At 39.7% G+C, this 20052-nt stretch overlaps 1 protein-coding gene across 4 annotated transcripts in view; it reads left to right on the top strand.

The window, feature by feature from the left end:
* ATG2B (autophagy related 2B) overlaps positions 1-20052 on the top strand; it is a 62349-nt gene that overhangs the window by 26083 nt on the left and 16214 nt on the right. For all 4 annotated transcript variants that reach the window (XM_066628716.1, XM_066628708.1, XM_066628698.1 and 1 more), the window contains exons 15-29: positions 1375-1648; positions 2430-2532; positions 3700-3895; positions 5444-5586; positions 6334-6491; positions 7254-7426; positions 8808-8958; positions 10013-10212; positions 11494-11574; positions 12860-12966; positions 13161-13253; positions 14257-14327; positions 15086-15162; positions 18801-18971; positions 19111-19252. In XM_066628716.1, the coding sequence (XP_066484813.1) occupies positions 1375-1648; positions 2430-2532; positions 3700-3895; positions 5444-5586; positions 6334-6491; positions 7254-7426; positions 8808-8958; positions 10013-10212; positions 11494-11574; positions 12860-12966; positions 13161-13253; positions 14257-14327; positions 15086-15162; positions 18801-18971; positions 19111-19252 (2140 nt within the window). The remainder of the gene's footprint in view (positions 1-1374; positions 1649-2429; positions 2533-3699; positions 3896-5443; positions 5587-6333; positions 6492-7253; positions 7427-8807; positions 8959-10012; positions 10213-11493; positions 11575-12859; positions 12967-13160; positions 13254-14256; positions 14328-15085; positions 15163-18800; positions 18972-19110; positions 19253-20052) is intronic.

Genomic DNA, 20052 nt, shown 5'->3' with positions numbered 1-20052 from the left:
AACAAACTCCATTGAAATCATTGTGTTTTGAGGTAATATGAAATTTCTTTTCAGTGATGATCAGTAATGACGTCTGATCAGTGATGAAAATGCACATATGAACCAGTCTTGAAATAGACCGTTTATTAGACTTCAGTGGTTTTCTCACTTGACAGTATTTTCCTATTTTGGACAGTATACATTGTTAAGAACATGCATGTATCTAGATACTTGGGATTTTTGGCTACATTGCAATATTTTGTTTCATAAAAACAGAAGAAACACTGTTGAAAGGACATGATATATTTCCTTTTTAAAGAAAGAGTTTTTTAAGAATGGCATCCATTTTTCCTCCAAGAGAACTACTTTTCTTTGTCTATTAAATGGTGTGTTTTTTCGAGAATATTTATTTTCATAGTCCTTGCATGCTTGATTTAACTGAAGATTTGAGCCCCTGTAAGATACGAATACTCTACAGTTCATGGCCTGCCAGAACAGTGCAGCTTATCAGCTGCGTATTGTGACCTAGCAGGTGTTTGGCAACTTTTTGCAGCCCAAGGCAGGGAGCACAGGTAGAGATTTGTTAAATTACCGGTTGGCCACTGTATCAGGCCTAGTGGATTGTGTTTGACTTGTGGGTTAAATGTTATGAATTCCTTTGCTAACATAATCCTATGCATACTACTCAATCCTATGTTGTATAAGTCTCATTACTTTGAAGCAGACCTACTCTAAGGTAAGTGTGGAAAGCAGTGATTCTCACACATTTAGCACCGGGACGCACTTTTTAGAATGAGAAACTGTCAGGACCCACTGGAAGTGCTGTCATAACCAGAAGTGACATCAAGCAGGAACACTTTTAACAATCCTAGGCTGCAATCCTACCCACACTTACCCAGGAGTAAATCCCATTTACTATCATTGTTAAAAGAATATACATAGTAGTAGCTTGTTAAAAGTACAGGTCTGTAACATTTCCCCAAACGCAGTCACATCCTATGGTAGCATCAAGTTTAACAAACTAAAAATAAAATATTGAAATGAATGGGGACGCACCTGGAACGGGCTCGTGACCCACGTTTTGGGTCCCAGCCCACAGTTTGGGAAACACTGGTGTAAAGGATTGTAGCCTAATGCCAGCTGATTTGACTGTAGATCACTCCTTTTCCACTATTTCTGAAGTAGGCCATGAAAGTAATAACGAGGCTGCTATTGGCATATTCCTCTATATGTCTGCAGAAGATTGTAATCAGCTGAATTGTTTTTATAGCAGTCATAACAGCTGTGAATATTTTTGTTTAAGAAATAGTATTCCACAGTATCTCTCTTTCAGTACAGGCATTTTTTTTTTTTTGCTCAGAACTGTGAAGTTTTTTGAAATTGCTTTGTTTTTAGCACAAGGCATTTGCTGAAGTTTTTTTGGACGATTCACGTACTCCTGCCAATTGCAAAGTATCAGTACAAGTGACTGCCCCAGCTTTGAAGCTCTCCGTTCGCTTTCCAATACCCGACCTAAGATCAGACCCAGAACGAGGACCTTGGTTTAAGAAATCACTTCAGAAGGAAATTCTTCAGTTGGAATTTACGGATATGGAACTTAAAACTGAATTCACTGGAGGGCCAACTCCAGAGCAAGTTAAACTGGAGCTCACTTTTAAAGAATTAACTGGTAAGATGAACAGAAAGTCAATGATAGCTTGTAATAGTTGGTTTTGGTTGTATTTTGATCCCAGGAAATGTGGGAGACCTATTTGTAAACTAATACCTTTTGTTGGTGCACTTTATGCTGTTGTAAGATTATACAAACATTTTCTCAGGGGTCCAGAAAGACAAACACACACCTGTTGTTTAAATGGCTGTAGATTTTGGTTTGGAGTGATCACAATGGACCAGTGGTTCCCAGATTGGTGGGTCATGACCCACCAGCCAGGGAAGCACTTTGTTCTGGTCCCTTAATGGTTGGGGTCAGGGGGGTGGCAGCAACGCAATCCCCGGGATCGTGCTGCCTTGCGGGTTTGATTTTTTTTTTAACTTCCTCAGCACTGGCCTCTGTAAATGTAAAAAAAAAAAAGCAATCAGAAACCACTTTCAGTTTCACGATCAAAAATCAGAAGTGGTTTCCAATTGCTTTTTAACACTTACAGAGGTTTGACGAGTCCTGTGTAGGGCTCCATGAGACTCCCCCTGCCCTGGACACCAATGCTGCAGAAGATAAGTTAAAAAAAAACCATCAGCCCTGGCAGCAGCTTGATCCTAGGGATCGCATTTCTGCCATCCCCCTACTCCTGCAAAAACTTAAGTGGTTCCCTCCTCCTGAGGAGGACTTTGGGAACCACTGTAATAGAGTTTATCCTTCTTTTGATGCATAGAGCAGGTCACTATTTAAATATTTTCACAGCTAGGGCTAGCTCTTTCTCTGTTCTACATAATCTTTTCTGGTTTCATCATAGGGTCTTTTGAAGAAGGTAAACAGGAATCCCCAGTAAAATTTTTTCAAGTTTCCAGTGGTATCGTTGGAGAAATGACCTCATCGGACAACTTTGACTGGCCACGGTAAAATGGGATATTTGGTGTCTGTTGGGTCTATTGGGTATATGTTCTGATATGCCTCTTTGTGTGTGTTTTCCCCCTCATAGTTAAGTAAATCCTATAGGTTTGTAAATGTCTTCTGCTGAAAACCTCTTATTGGTCAGAGCGCAGTTAATTATAATCCCAGACATATTGGGAGAGGTAATTAAGTACAGCTGCAGCCTATTTATCCACGGATTTTTTTATCTGCGGGTTTGTCTCAATGTGAACAGGATGGGGGAACTGAAAGTCACACACACCTTTGCCTCCTTTGCTCTGCGCTGGTGTCCAGGCAGCCCAGCCAGGCAGGGAAATAGCCCTGGAGCGCTGGAAGAGGTTCCCCTTCTAAAGGAACAGTAACACCCCTGGAGCCCCTGAGCCAGCAAAGAGGGCAGATGTGGTAGCAACAGAATGGATTGCTTTAAAAAACCCAGGGAGCATTTGCCAAATTTCCCCCCCCCCATTGTGATGGTGCAGGCAATCACTGACACAAGCAAGCCTTTCCACCAAGCAAAGCATGAGATATAGCCTACAATACTCTCCACACTTTCCTGGGAGTAAGCCCCATTGAGTGGAATGGGGCTTCTGAATAGAAATGCATAGGGCTGGACTCTTAAAAGATCAGCATCCCAACTATGAAAGAAGCCAGGCAGCTGGCAATGGGGAGGGCTGAGTACGGAGGGGATTGATAACAGCTGCCTTAGTTTCCTTCCATCAGGAGGTATCAGGCTGCAGTGAATTTAGCACTACGCGTTTTTGTTAATCGCGCCGAGTCACGGAACAGAACTAATGCGGATAAATAGGCTCCACCTGTACTCTGGATGGAAAAGCTCTCTGAAAATGGTGTTCTTAGCAAAATATTTACTACCAATTCTAGTCACTTAATATTTTGGCTTGATAGTGCTGCCTGAGACAGGGGTCCCCATAAGCCTAGAACACTGGGTTCAGATCTGTAGAAGGTTATTGTTTGTGTCTTTCACTTCTCTGTTTTAGGGGGGAGATATGTGTATAAATGCAGTATTAGAAGTAAGACATTTTTGTGTGTGTAGATGAAATGGCTGCCGTTGATACTTTATAAACAGTTTGACATAAGATTTGTGTTAACTATTTCAGCATTAGTCATAATTTTTGCCCTTTTTGTTGGAATATTAGGATTGTACTTAAAATAAATCCACTTGCTGTACACTCCATTCTGGAAAGGATAGCAGCTGAGGATGAAGAAGAAGCTGATGGTCATTTTCAGGAGGAAGAGGAAGGAGGAGCCCATTCCCTGAAGGATGTGTGTGATCTTAGACGACCAGAGCCATCGCCTTTTTCCTCTCGTAGGGTCATGTTTGAGAATGAAGAGGTAAGAATGAAGGTTTATCTTTAGAGCACTTATTTTGGGGGATTTAATGTATACCTGAAGAGTATCTAGCCCATGTGTGAAGAGATTTCAACCTGTACTAGTCTCCCAGCTCTTCCACATAGTTCAGGGGTGTCCAAAGTTTTTGTCAGGAGGACCACATTGTCTCTTTGACATTGTGTCGGGATCCGGGGGGGAAAAAAAAAGAATTAATTTACATTTAAAATTTGAATAAATTTACATAAGCTTACATAAATGTTTACATAGTTTACATATTAAAGATGCACTTATACGAATGAATGAAGGTCTTGCAATAGCTCAAGGCCGATAAAAGGCCTGGCACAAAGCAAGGCTGGCCTTTCCTTTGCTGCTGCTACTGCATCACAGATATGAAACAACAAGCAGTGGAGAGAGCCCTCATCCCACAGCTCATGCGAGAGGTCAAACAGTCGCCCTCACGCTGAGAACAGTTGCGTCAGGCCAGTGTGGGCCCAACAAATCGCCGGAGGGCCAGAGGTTCATTGGAGATTGGGGGTTCACTGAGGGCCACATTGAGAGGCCTCGAGGGCCGCAAGTGGCCCCAGGGCCGGGGTTTGGGCACCCCTGACATAGTTGACAAGTGAAATTGTGAGTCCAGAGCAGGTTATGCATTGAACGTTTCCTGTTTCTGTTGTCAGTGTGGAGGGGATGTTTCCTGCAGTTCTAGTTATAGGCTTCAAGATAGCTGCAGTGCTGATTTTCTTGTTTAAGTACATTTGCCTTCAGGAAATAGTTTGCATCTAATTGCAGTGTTTTCAACCAGTAATTATCTATTGCAATTTTGTTCAAGCTACATGATAGCTAAAATTATGGTTAGTTTCGTTGGCTTAAACTTGCAAACCTGTGCACACTTTCCCAGGAGTAAACTCTGTTGAACACAGTGGAACTAACTTCTGAGTAGACATGCATACAATTGCACTGTTAGTCTCAGGAAATCATTATAAGCCATTTTGATAAGGTAGGAATGTATGAGTCTGGTAGGACTTACTCCTAAGTAGGTGTAGAATTGCAACCTAAGTTTTTGATAAACTTCTGCTTGAGCGGGATCAAATAACATTGCTTTGAAAAGTATTTTACAGACTTAGGGCCAGACAAGGTGATACAGGAGATCTGGGATTAGATCACCTGATATCTCCTTAACAATACCTTTAAAGGACCTTGAAGTGAATCTAGTACCTGATTGTCTTTCTCTAGCAGGGCTCATAGTATTATATGTGCATGATTTCAGTCAAGTAAATGATTAAACATCTCTGCATGAGCGCAACTACCCCAATCCCTGTAGCCATTTTTAAACTTTAAAAAGCTGCTCCGAGGACCAGCTATGCATCTCCCACCATGCAATTATTTGGTGCTTAGATTGATATAAAGATGCTTTACTGTGATCTGATTTCAAAGCATGCTCACAGTGGATGTTTGTGCTAAAGCAGAGTCTGGATCTGAAAGGTGTGTTTGTAACTCTGATTTAATTAAGGATGTTCTACCCACTTAGGATGTTGTGTGTGTTATTTCTAGATGGTGATGCCAGGAGATGCAGTGGAGATGACTGAGTTTCAGGACAAAGCAATCAGCAACTCTCATTATGTACTAGAACTCATGTTACCAAATGTGTATTTAACACTACCCAACAAGAGTTTTTATGAGAGGCTTTACAACAGGCAAGTATAAGTATTAGGGGTTTTGGTTAGCTGACCAGAAACATTGGTCATATTTGTTGACTGTCTACAAGCACAAGAGGCAAATCGCCTCACAGTTGTAACAGTTCTGTGTATGTAGTGTGGTTTTTTATTCCCTGCCTTGTTTCCTGAACAAAAGCCCTGTGCTTGCACTGTACTGCTTGACAAACTACTTCTGAAACATGAGGGTGTTTCAAAAGCAGAATCTGATAGCTGCTGGGGTGTGTTACTAGCCAAAAAAGTAGGGGGATTCCATCTTCCCCTTGGCAGCACTAACACTACTTCCCAAACCTTTCAATACAAGAAGCACACCTCTCCCCAGCAAGGACCAGTGTCCTTGCACCGGAACAAGCCCACCCTAAGGAAGAAGAAACCCAGACAACCCACCCTACAGCAAAACTGACAAACCCAAGCAACAGGCAAAACAAACCAGCACAGACCCAAATCCAGCAGTCCCACCACAACCCTCCACAAAAGGAGGAGAAAGAAGAGGCCTCCCACTTACGTTAAAATATAGCTCCCATCCTAACACCCTCCACCTAGCTTCCACCCCCACCCCCGGCACTCACTGGAATGCAATAGTTCTGTGCATGCAGTTGTCTATTTGTGAACAGTTCAGAAATACATATTTATCACATTACCAGTGTATTTTTCCCCCATTATAGTCATGTTTTTGCTGTTTTGAATTTTTCCATCAGATTATTGTAACTGCATTATTTTTCTTTCTAGGATCAGTAATGACTTACTGTTGTGGGAACCCACAGCTCCATCTCCTGTAGAGACATTTGAAAATATTTCTTATGGTGTTGGACTTTCAGTGGCCAGCCAACTGATCAACACTTTCAGTAAAGACAGTTTCAGTCAATTCAGAACTAATATTCACTATGGTAATGTACTAAATATTGGCATGTTAAACAGTGAGTTTGGATGTGATAGAGTATCTAAAACAGCTGAAGCTGCTAAACTAAGACAAAGCCTAAATATAAAAGGATAACTTGTTTTTCCTAGGGGAAAACTTTAAGGGCCTAATTCTATCCAACTTTCTAGCACCAGTGCAGCTGCAATGCAGCCCAGAAGTAACACGTTTCCTTACCTTGAGGTGGCATCCATCACTGCTCTCCCCCTTGCAGTAGAATGCAGTACACATGTGGTTGGTATGACTGCATCAGTGCTGGAAAGTTGGGTAGGATTGTGCTGCAAGTCTGATTATTGGTTTGAATTTGGAGGTATGTAGCATAAGTAACTGTGTGGGGGAGATATAATTTGTGTGATTTCCCCTTCTGTTGGCAACACCCGTGCCATATCCCTTCACTGTTTCAATTCCGACACATTTTTCACATTTTTATTCCGCCCTTTCTCCAAGGAGCTGAGTGTGGTGTACATAGTTACTCCCCTCCTTTTATCTTTACAACAACCCTTTGAGGTCAGTGAGGCTGAGTGGAAGTGCCTGACCCAAGATCACCCAGGACTCTCAGGTTAATTTTCAGGAGCTTGGAGGAGAGGATAGGAAAGCCCTATTCCTCAAGCAAAGCATCTCTCATGATTCTCTGAATTCATTGTAGTGTAATGTTTTTTTTCTTTAATGTCATCTAGCTTTCCCTGAAACTATTGTCATGTATTGCTTAAAAATGTTCTTTGTTTTCATGTAGAAGATGAGAGTGGGTCTGAGGAGGAAACACTGCAGTATTATTCTACCGTTGATCCAAACTACTGTTCACGGAAAAAGAAAAAGTTAGAATCCCAAAACAGGAACACACAAAGTTTTCTCTCGGTGCTTTTGAATGTTAACCACGGATTAATTTCAGTATTCACTGATGTCAAGGTGAGACTTACAGTACAGAAGATAAGAACATAAGAACAGCCCCACTGGATCAGGCCATAGGCCCATCTAGTCCAGCTTCCTGTATCTCACAGCGGCCCACCAAATGCCCCAGGGAGCACAACAGATAACAAGAGACCTCATCCTGGTGCCCTCCCTTGCATCTGGCATTCTGACATAACCCATTTCTAAAATCAGGAGGTTGCGCATACACATCATGGCTTATACCCCGTAATGGATTTTTCCTCCAGAAACTTGTCCAATCCCCTTTTAAAGGCATCTAGGCTAGACGCCAGCACCACATCCTGCAGCAAGGAGTTCCACAGACCGACCACATGCTGAGTAAAGAAATATTTTCTTTTGTCTGTCCTAATCCGCCCAACACTCAATTTTAGTGGATGTCCCCTGGTTCTGGTATTATGTGAGAGTGTAAAGAGCATCTCCCTATCCACTCTGTCCATCCCCTGCATAATTTTGTATGTCTCAATCATGTCCCCCCTCAGGCGTCTCTTTTCTAGGCTGAAGAGGCCCAAAGGCCATAGCCTTTCCTCATAAGGAAGGTGCCCCAGCCCCGTAATCATCTTAGTCGCTCTCTTTTGCACCTTTTCCATTTCCACTATGTCTTTTTTGATCCCACATGGCTTGGACTAGTATTCCTATAGTGCAGTGGTTTTCAAACTGGTGTGTCATGATGCCCCAGCCTGAGAGCCCTATGCTGTTTTCCTTTAAGGGGTGGGGAGAGGGGAAGGCAGAGCCACAATGCCCAGCATCGTGCCTCTTATCGGGGCGTACGCTGCCACTCACCGCAACTTACAGGAGCCTCCTGGGGGTCGGGGGAGCCTGGCGCCAGCCTCAGCAGGGCTCCCCATGCAGCGCAGAGCTGCCCAGAAGGCGATCTCGACCACTTTCTGTTTCTAGACTGCAAAACCGGAAGTGATCACAATTGTCTTCTGGAGGGCTCTGCACAGTGTGAGGAGCCCTGCTGAGGCTGGCTCTGGGCTCCCCCGACTGACTCCTGCAGGCGGTGGTGAGTGGTAGCGTGCCCCTGCACCTCGATCAGAGGAGCAATGGTGGGCATTGGTTCTCTGCCTTCCCCCTGCCTTCTGAGGCAAAGGCTTAGTAGCTCTCAAACTCTCCCTGAGAGTTTGAGAACTACTGCTATAGCGTATAACTCACCACTTCAGTTTGCTGATGCAGTCTGACATGTTGATGCAACAGGTAAAAGTACATCCCAGCCACTAAGTGCACCTGGAATTCATACAGCAAAAAGTCTTGCAGTACCTTAAGCACATAAACGTTCATCGACTCAAGCCAACTTTATCGTTGTTTGTTGCACCATTTCAGTGCCAGTGGAACTTGTATATCTTTCTGTTTCATTCTCTAGCAGGATGATGGGAATGTATCAGAAGACAAACATGGAGAATTTTGGTTTGAGTTTAGCAATGGTTCATTGTTCTGTGTGACAAAATATGAAGGTTTTGAAGACAAGCATTACATCTGTCTCCATTGTAGTAGTCTAAGTTTATATCATCAAGGTAGGAAACTGAAAATGTAAGTGAATTTCAACTTGTGCTTCAATGTATGACAAAGTAGGTTGGTGAGATAGAGGAGAATGTGCTGCTTTCAGTGATTTAGGCAACTTGTAAAATGTCTTGTCAGCTGGAGATCATTGAAGGATTTGCCCTTTTTGCAAGCTGAAGAGCTCCACATGCCAGTTTTCCCAAACTGCAAAACAAGGGATAACACTGTTCTAAATTTATGGTCCATCCAGGCCAGCATTTTGTTCCTAACTAAGGCTTATCAAATGCTTCCTAAGCAGATCATGCTGGCATTCTCCTTGCTACATTGGGGAAGGGCTGTTGGTCATACTTTCCATGCAGGAGGACCCAGGTACAACTATTTAGGGCAGAGAAAAATTATATTGCCATTCAAAAAATGCAGTGCCAACCTGGATGGACCAGATGACCTGATTTTCGTAGAAGGTAGCTTCCTGTTTTCTTAGTGACTGTGCTCTGTAGTTTTTACCCCAACAACTTTTATTTAAAGAGATACTGCTCCTGAAGATGAGGCTGCCATTTGGTTAATAGCTGTTGATTTGTGTTCATGAATTTGCCTAATAATTTTTTCTCAGGCCTTTAACAGTACTTCTAGGACTGGATCAAATGCGCACTTATTTGGTGGGAAAATACATCCATGAGTTTTGATTCACATGGGATTGCTAATCATTTCATGTCTAGATAAATGCAGGTGGGGCCATTTCATGTTTTCCAGGTGGGGGAGGAAAATGAGAAGCTACCTTTTAGGGAGCCCCCCGGACCTGCTTTGAACCAGACTTGGGCCCCACCTGGTTCCTCCGAAAGGGGACCAGAGGTGTGATTCAGTCTCCTCCGGAGGGCTTAAGGGTCAGATTGTGGATTTGCTTATCTGCGATTTTGGTGTCTGCAGTGGTCCAAGAATGGATCCCCCGTGGATACCAAGGCTCCACCTGTAGACTTCAGAAAATCTCCCCTGAACTTTTACATGGGAGACTTTAATTGTAATGTGAGTTGCTTTATGGGACCATTCAACCATCAATTCATCTCTCTGTAGGTGTCGTGGATGAGATTGTACCTCCATCTGAAATAAGACTGCCAAGTGCGAGACATCCTCATTGGTTAGAACCCACCATTTATTTGTCTGAAGAGGAAGGTCTTAGTAGGACTTCTTCAGATGGTGTAGGAATGGACTGCTTAAGTATGCTGTCTGTTGCAGTTAAAATACAATCCAATAAACTGGAGACCAATACAAAGGTTTGTATTCATTTATATGATTCTGTCTGCATATTTCCGGTAAAAGCATTTGCATGAATTCAGTCCTGTCTTCACAATGTATATTATCAAAACAATTTTTTAATTGGTACTGAAATATCCATCTTTTCAGTTTAGAACAGGGGTGTCAAACTCATTTCATACAGAGGGCCGAAGTTAGCATTTGGGTTGCCTGCTGACGGCTGGAAGTGTTGTCATTAAGCAGAAAGTGATGATGGCCAGAAATCGGCACTTTGTTATCATATAGAAGCTTATTAACTGCAATGGCAGAAGAGAAAGTACGCAAATCTTGATTGTATTTCAAGATATGGGAAACAATTTTCACGTGGGCTGCTGTTTCAGCAGTAACACCTCAGCACTGTTCAGCAGCTGAGAGCCTGAGGGCCGGATACAAAGCTTCCAGGGGCCGCATCCCGGGCCTTATGTTTGACATCCGTGGTTTAGAACTGTAAAACATCTTGTTGAAAGGCTGGCAGCAAAACCACTACTTAAGAGTCAGAAATAACTTCCAGATCCTATAGTTCCCTTTCCATTGTCGGTGCTTTCCATTTTTATATTCTGTTATGTTGAAGAATGATGTCTTCCCTACATTGTGCAAAAATTTAAAAATATCGGCGGCCCTAGCTAACCACAGGTTCAGTAGCCACGGATTGGAATATCTGTAGTTTCCAAACCCACTGGGGGAGGGGGGCCTCTGGAAGGCCTTCTGAGGGTGAAAAAGCACAACTTCCAGTTCTTGGCCAAAAACCAGAAGTCGTGCTTTTTGGCCCTCAGAGGGCACTCCAGACATGACCAGAGCATGGCACTGGTAGCATTTGGAAGGCAACAGGGTGCCTGACTCGTGGAATTGAACACCCATGGGGTTTGGAATCCGTGGGGGTTTAGATCCCTGTGGATACCAAGGGCCGCCTTGCAGTTCTATGATGTTTGGGTGCTCTCTATAGTGGAGTTTTTATTAGGACTTTTAACAGCTTGACAGACCGTATCCATTTTACAGTGGAGGCCACGATTGCAGTAAAGCTTAAGATTGTTCATCATATTCCCAGTGACATGAATGCTCTCCAAGAACATTTATCCTTAGAAACTGCAATCAGAGTTTAATTTACAATAAATATGATTATAATTTCTAATCAGACAGTTGTCGTTCTTCTGGTATTGAAGTGCTATGTTCTGCTTATAAGGATGGATGGGGAACTTGTGAAAGCTGTGTTTTAAAATCTCAAGACTGTTGCTGACTTGGGATCGCTTGATTTGACTTTGCAGGAATTCTTAGTTGCTGTTGGGCTAAGAGGAGCCACTCTGCAGCATAGAGTACTTCCTTCAGGCTTAAGCTGGTATGAGCAGGTATGGTAACATTCTAAAATCCACTCTTAATGTTTATGTTACTTGATGGTGTGAACAACTCCCTTCTACATCCGGAGCCAGTGGTTCCCTTTGCAGGATGTATGCATCCAGCACTTGGATGATGCACAGAATTTGTTGGTAGACTAATCTCCGGAGCTTCATCCGGTCTGTCTTAACCCATTTCTGCCCAGCTCACAGGTGCACATATTTGATCCCTGTTGCATAAATGCAGTGTTGGGCAGAAATGGCTTAAACAAGTGACTGAGACTGTGGTCCTATGCACACTTTCCTGGAAGTAAATCCCATTGACTGCAATGGAACTTACTTCTGAGTAGACATGCATAAGATTGGGCTCCAAATCTGTTCTCTAAGGCAATGCATAATATTGAACTTGGATAGTCTTTTTTTCTAGATGAGATTATATTTACTCAAATTGGTAATTCTTCCTTCCAATGCACTGTAGCTGCCTTTAGGTTTAAAAGTTTTAAAGAGACCCAAAGTTTTAAAATGATTTAATATTATAACACAAAAATTAATATTTCAGATAATGTTTAAAACAGTTGATAAATATATTTTAATCCATAAGAAACTATTTGTTCTTTATTCCTGCTAGCGATGTCTCATCTCTTTATTTTCTAAACCAGGGGTCTCTAAACTTTTCGGCCGAAGGGCCACATCAAATATCTGGCACAGTGTCAAGGGCCGGGAAAAAAATTAAATATAAAATTTAAATACATTAGAGATGGAACTTAGATGAATGACTGAAATGAATGAATGAATGAGCACAAATGTACAAGATTTCTCCAAGCACCAACACAGCCCAAGAAATAAAGCACATGTATTTAAATGGACCCCCATTCCCCCACCCCACTAGCAGAACTCTGGTTGTGTTTTGGTCAGCTGGGCCAGAGGCTGACCACGGGCTGCATAGAGGTTCTCCATGGGCCACATCTGGCCCCCAGGCCATGGTCTGGAGACCACTGTTCTCAGTAATAACAAAAACAGGCAGTTTTCTAAACTACGATGCCGCGCATGTTAGAAACGAAGCCCTGTGGGGCAAACCTGCCATGCAATAAGTTTCATGAAGACTACAGTCCAGTGAATTCAAAATCATATGCTTCCATGTGTCAGTCCCTGTTAGGAGGTGTACTCCTTCCATATCCCTGTCCAGCCTGTCTCCTTGTGTTTCATCATGGATTTATCAAGTCTGAAAACCTTTATTGGCATTAAGCATCATGGATTTATAGTACAATGAATCTATTGTTACACTTCTTTGCACTTGCAGATTTCATGTTTTTTAAACATTTCTGATGAACCTGTGTTGGGGTATAATCCTCCAGCCTCTATTACAACTTTCCATGTCCATCTCTGGAGTTGTGCCCTCAATTACTGGTAAGTTAAAATGAATGTAGTATTTGTAGTCCATTATGTAGTAATGAAGTCCATTACGACAACTGGTGTTTGAACCATTTGCTGTCAACATCAGGATGTCAGATTTATTTATGGGAACTTGAGAATTCTGAATCTTTTTGTTACTAAATATATCAAAAATAATATTTTTGTACTTATTTCTTTGCTTTTGATAGGCCTCTGTTTTTGCCAACCAGATCTCTTCTTACTGTTGAAACTTTTAGCATTTCAAGTAGTGTAGCACTGGATAAATCATCATCTACTCTCAGGTACAGTTTTAAGAGTCTTTTAAAAAGCTATGACTTGCATATTTCACCACTTTAAAAACATTATAAGGCTCAGTACACAAGTAGTGTGGTATAAATGGGTGTATCTGGTTAATGTAAGTGTAAATGATCATGGAAGCTCTCTAGCAGTTCCCAAAGGTACATTTCCAACCACTCTTTTAACTTTTAATTTTGTAAAAAACTTTGAGGGGAGGGGCTGATGCGAGAAGTTGCTGAGGAGAAATCGGATGGAAAGGATTGGGTTGGGCATGTGTTTTAGGTATTGTGCTTCCCTTTGAGCCATAATTTTCACATTAGAGTTTTAATTTATCTGCTGTGAGCCTTGAATATGCTGTCTAGAAACTTGCATAAGTCAATATGTTTTGTCTCAAACTTCTTCTTTGTCTTTATGGTTGCACAGATACCAGATTGTAGGCTCACATGAAAGAGTGAACTTAAAATTTTTCTTGGTCTCATAATCCCATAACCTGTGTATATTTTTATTCACTTGTGAACTAGTTTCTAAGATAAAACGTATGTTTTGTAACAGTATCCCTATCGTAGGCAAATGAAACACACACCCTCAAGATAGCATCCCACATCAGTCATGAAGCTGAGGGTGTCTATTGGATTGCCCAAACCATTCAAAGAAAACATCTGCATATAGAATCCTTTCCTTTATGTGTGGCTCTTGTGACCCCTACCAGCTGTAACTAAGTGAAGAGTCCATGTAAATCATAGTATTATGCACTGTCTGGGACTGTTTCCCATGTGATTTCTCCCACAACAGCCCTCTCCGTTGTGTCCTGCAGTGTTCCTGAAGCGCCCCCCCCCACCCCTTTGGGGAGCTCAGAGAACAGCCCTAGGAGGGAGAGACTGTGAAAGAGAGTTATGTGTAAATGGTTATTGGAATATAACCCATAATCTCCAGTCAGCTGAATTTGTAAAATTATTTGCTTGTATATTAAATACAAAAGTTATTTTGTTCTTGAACTTTTTGCTATAGAATCATCTTAGATGAGGCTGCTTTGCATTTATCTGACAAGTGTAATGTTGCTACAGTAAACCTCCAAAGAGGTAAGTGCGTTAAGGGTTAAATTCGAAGGGTTAAGTGTGTTGAGGGTTAATTCTAAGGGTTAAAATGTGTTTAACCCTTAGAATTCAAAGCCAGGAAAAACAACTTAAAAGTTGCTATTCTGTAAAGCAAATATAGTAACTAGTAGCAGATTAGACATGATTGTGTGCTGTAGTAGGATGGAGTAAAGATGTTTTTTGTGGTTCTGAATTGCATTTGCGAACCACTTCACAGAACGGGGGGGGGGGTAGCAAGTTGAGCGATTAAAGTAGAAGCTGACAAGGCTGATTATGGGCCTGAACGACTGATAATGGGCCTGATTTAATAATATGCTGAGATACCAATAAATCTTAAATTGATTGAAATATCTGAAGCTAACTATGTAACCTATTCCACTAGACTTTCTTTCCATTAACATGGCTATTGGAAATTTTAACAATGTTTGCCTATAGAATTGCATAATGAGTCCAAATTGTTCACTAAAATAGTCACATCTCACCAGCATAAAGGCTCTTCTGAGCTGTGGGTTATGCAGGTAAATTAGATAAAATGGCATCCCACCAAGCTGAACAAGCACTTTATTACAGGCTCTTCTTCCCCTTTTCCAAATATTACATAAAAATAGAGGAATTAAATACACATCCTCCATGACAGGAATAGATGGGTATTTGGCCTGATCCAGTAGGGCTTTTCTTATATTGTTTTATTGAACGAGACAGCATTTGAACAGTTTAATAGATATTTATTTTGTTTTGTTCAGATTATGTTCGAGTTATGGACATGGGACTCTTGGAACTGACTATTAGAGCAGTAAAACCTGGATGTGATGGAGAAAGAGTAAGAATAAGTTAAAAATGTAAAATCTAAATGTTATGGAGGCAGTATCTGATTATTCCTAAATCATGATATAAGTAAGAGATTGATCTGAGCAGGGCTGAGCCCATTGGTGGAACTGAGGCTAATGCTTCAGTCAGCAGATTTATGGGTAATTTATCCAGTTGCCTTTGCTACTGCTCCTGCTCCTTCTCCCCTCCCTGAAAAAGAGAGGGGCTAGAATTGAAGAGCATCCCCCTTTTCCTCTTCCAGTTCAGGGAGTGGAAGGAGCAGAGGCTAGAACATTATCTGGTAGGCTTGGCACTCTTAATATATGTTCTTAAAAACCAATTGTGTCAAGACTTTTTGGAAGTGAATCCCATTAAACAGGTACAAATGACAGTTCATTTCAGATAGGGCTAGAATTTGCTTGAACTATCTAGTATACTTAATTGGTTTCTGATAATCAAATTTTGTTTGCTTGATCATGACATTGACATGATTTTGCCTTTTTTATTATGACGATTAATGTAAGCATACAATGGTTGCATGAAGAAGGCAGGCAAGACAAGCAGCTTAAATAATGCTTAATGTATACACACCTGACAGAAACATGCCGCAGCTGCAGATGAAAATACAAACAATATGGAATACTAGTAAAACTTTTTTTAGAGAGATTGCCCTGAGCTATGTGGCAAAAACGAGAAGAAAGCCAAACTTGAAGATAAATCATATAATGCAGAAGCTAAAGGAGGAAGAGAAGAAAAGTCAAGGCAACCCCTCAAATGAAGCTATTCAACAGAAAATACAGAGATTACAACATGAACTTAGAGTGATACAAAAGGAAGAAATGGAAAAAAAATTTGAAAATGAAAATGCAAGAGATGAAAAGGGTTATAGAATGTTATTTTCGACTGTTATACAACAAAAAGGAATTAGATAAAGAGAAACAAAGAGAATATTTGGCCAACAATTATAAATTAAGGCTTTTGAAAGAACAAAAAGATTTATTAGAACATAAAATTACAATTCAAGAGATGTGAGAAGCTTTTAAGAAACAAAAAAAAAAGACTCCTGGACCTGATGGTCTACCATTCGAATATTATAATAAATTTGAAGAAATCCTGCAAACTCCTTTTAATGGATTTAATGGATTTAATGGTATTGGATGAGATCTGGAAAATGGGTGAGATGCCAGAGACATGGAAAGAGGCTATAATAACGTTGTTACATAAACAAGATACAGATGAAAAAGAAATTAAAAACTATAGACCAATTTCTCTGCTGAATGTTGATTATAAGATTTTCGCTACAATATTAGCAACAAGGATGAAAAAGATTTTAATCCAGATAATACATGAAGACCAGGCAGGTTTTCTACCAAAGAGACATTTGAAAAATAATGTGATGATAATTATTGATATGCTAGAATATTTTGAAGCACATCCAGGAAAAAAGATGGGTTTGGTCTTTCTAGATGCACAGAAAGCATTCGATAATGTGGACTGGGGTTTTATGATACAACAATTAACAGAAATGAGATTTGGAGGAAATTTTACAAAAGTCATCCGAGGAATCAAAAGGCAAAAATAAGAATAAACAGAGAATTTACAAATACCGATCCAACAAGGAACCCGACGAGGATGTCCGCTTTCACCATTGCTCTTTATCCTTACACTGGAAATATTAAATAATGTAATAAGAACAGATGACAGAATTACAGGAGTAAAATTGCAGAATGAAATCTTTAAATTGCATGCATATGCAGATGATTTGGTATTTATATTGGAAAACCCAAGTAATTCTTTGAAATTTTTATTGGAAGATTTAAATAATTATGGAAAAGTAGCTAGATTAAAGATTAATTATCAAGACTAAACTATTAGTGAAAATTATAAGAGAGAAGGAGAAACAACTACAAGAGTATGGTTTACAAATAACTTCCAAAATCAAATATTTGAGTATAACTTTTAACTAAAAAATCCAGCACCCTGATGGAAGATAATTATTTGAAACTGTTAAAAGAAATAAAAAAATAACTAGAAAAATGGAGCAAGTTGAAACTTTCTTTTATAGGTAAGATCGCAATGATTAAAATGAATATATTACCTAAAGTGATGTTCTTATTTCAAACTACCCCAATTCTACTTAAAGGGAATTTTTTAATGGAATTAAATAGTCATAACTAAATTTGTTTGGCAAGGTAAGAAAGCAAGAATTAAGATGAAGGTTCTACAAGTCTCTAAAGAACTGGCTGGATTTGGACTCCCAAATTGGGAAATATATTATGAAGCTGCAGCTTTAAACTGGATTAAAGAATGGGTAAATCTAAAGAATCAAAGATTATTAAAATTAGAAGCTTATGATCTTCAAATTGGATGGCATGCTTTTCTTATATACGATAAAGCTAAGTATTATGGACACTTTAAACAACATTTAATAAGAGCATTGCTACGAGTATGGAAGCAGATTAGATATAAGCTCTTTAAGAAAATACCAGTATGGATTAAACCATTGGTGATAGCGACCAAACCAGATTGGATTGATGAATCCAAAATAAAACTTATCGAGAGCTGCTACATGAAAAAACAGAACTGTGGTCGAAAGAAGAACTTAATAATAAGGGTATAGCTATGGATTGGTGGTTAGAAATCCAAATAAAATCAAGATTGAAGGAAGATAAAAAACAGGTATATATTTACATGGTACTGACTTTGATAAGTTATTTTTAGAAGATGAAGGAAAATATATAAAAAAGATGTATAAGTTTTTATTAGATATAATTATGGAAGAGGAAATAGTAAAAGATACAATGGGCAAAAAATTGGACATACTATACCTTTGGAAAGTTGGGAGCAAATATGGAAAAATAATATTAGATTAACTAAAGCAGTTTCGTTTAAAGAAAATATTTGCAAGATGTTTTATAGGTGGCATTTTTCACCTGATAAGCTAGCTAAAATGTATACAGGATTGTCTAATAAATGCTGGAAATGTAAAGTTTCTGTGGGCACATTTTACCATATCTGGTGGACCTGCTCTAAAGCAAAAATGTATTGGGAAAATGTACATATTATGTTACAGAAAATGTTCTGTCCCCTTTGTTCCAGAATTATTTCTCCTAAATATTATACCAGATAATTATAGTAGAAATATTAGACATATTTTGATTCACATCAACACTGCAGCAAGACTTTTATTTGCACAGATGTGAAAAAATATAGAGATGCCAAATATGAACATGTTGATCGAAAAATTTATGAAATAGTTGAAATGGGTATTTTATCAGAAAAATTACATGATGATGGTAAATTAGATAGAATTAAGAATATATGAGAAGTTTTTTACAATTGGTTAGAAAGAGAATAAATAGAACAAAATAATTCAGAGGATGTGTCAGATCTGTAGTTGTTTGAAAGACAAAAAAACCAAAACTGTACTATAGTGGAAACCTAATGTATCTTCCCTTTGTATTCCCCCGACCTACGTATGTACCTTTGTACCTATCCCCATATCTGAATAAAAGAAAAAAAGAAACATGCCTGTAGGTCAGTTTTTGCTGAGTTATTACTACAAAATATAGTAAATCAAGCTCATTTCTTTTTTGTAATATCCATTTTTCTTTTGACCCTCTTTAAATTGACTTGTTTTCTGTTGCCTAGAGTAAACCCCGCTTTGAATTGCATTGTTCCAGTGACGTGATCCATATTAGAACATGCTCAGACTCTTGTGCTGCATTAATGAATCTCATCCAGTATATCGCAAGCTATGGTGACTTGAATCCACCTGTTAAGACAGAACCTGCATCCGGAGTGACCAAACAAAATGCTAAGGTGTGGAAAAAGGATGTTTCCCAACCTTCATAATCTTACGCAGTTTGCTTTAGGCATGCTTTAGAATGCCATCAGCATTCTTCAAGAACTGCACTGTTCTATCTTTTAAGTGTGCCTTTATGCAATGTTTGTTTTTTAGGTAGATGTTTCAAGCCGGCCACCTTCCCAAGGGCCAATTCTTGCTGAAGCAGACCAACAGATTTTACGGGATTTAATGAGTGATGCTATGGAAGAAATTGAGACTCAACAAGTTACTTCACCCACTAAGCCACATGCTAATGGTAGTGTTCCACTTTTCTCCTATTTTATAAATAGGTTATATTTAAATACCGTAGTCTTTATAAATCCACATTAATTTTGTAAGTACAGTGCATTCTGCTAAGGTATCTCATAATTACCTTGGAATGGTCGAATAAAAATTTTAATGACTGTCTATAAGATGCTGCTTATACATTTCATCTTTTATTTAGGCAAAATGAGTTTGCACCAGAATGTCTTACATGGGATCAATCTGTGTCATCTTTATTTCTGGCTGATGCTGCAGAAGTGTACAATTCAGGGGTGAAGAAAAAGTTCATGAATGGTTCATACAACAATTCAAGTTGAGAAATTAAGCAGTAGCATGGTTAGGATATTTGAGAAGTTAGAACTGCTTCGAAAGCATTTCACTGAGCAACTTTTGAACATGGTGTACTTTAAATGATGTGGGAAGATGGCTTTTAATTTAGGGCATTGGCTGATCTGCCTTTATGAAATAGCACGATACTGGAGTTTGACACCTTCATCTTGATATTAATCATATAACATTACTTATTATGGTTTGAGTGGTGGCTTGTGCTAAGAATGTTAAATATGTCATGTCTGTACAGTGACTCTGTGCTGGCAACTGTCCAAATCAATGACAGTTTGTAGGATTGGAAACAAGTCACTGGGGCTTGTGTGCTCCCTTTCGTGCTCAGCTTCATCTCCCATTTGTAATTTAGCACTAACCCTAGCTTGCTATGATGTCAAAATTGCTGTGATGTCACACTATGGTTGCACTTGCCTTCTGACTAAGAATTGGACATTCATTTTGGAATGT

The sequence above is a fragment of the Tiliqua scincoides genome, chromosome 1 (assembly GCF_035046505.1).
Source record: "Tiliqua scincoides isolate rTilSci1 chromosome 1, rTilSci1.hap2, whole genome shotgun sequence".
NCBI classification, from domain to species: Eukaryota; Metazoa; Chordata; class Lepidosauria; order Squamata; family Scincidae; genus Tiliqua; species Tiliqua scincoides.
This window is presented reverse-complemented; position numbering and strand designations above follow the sequence as displayed.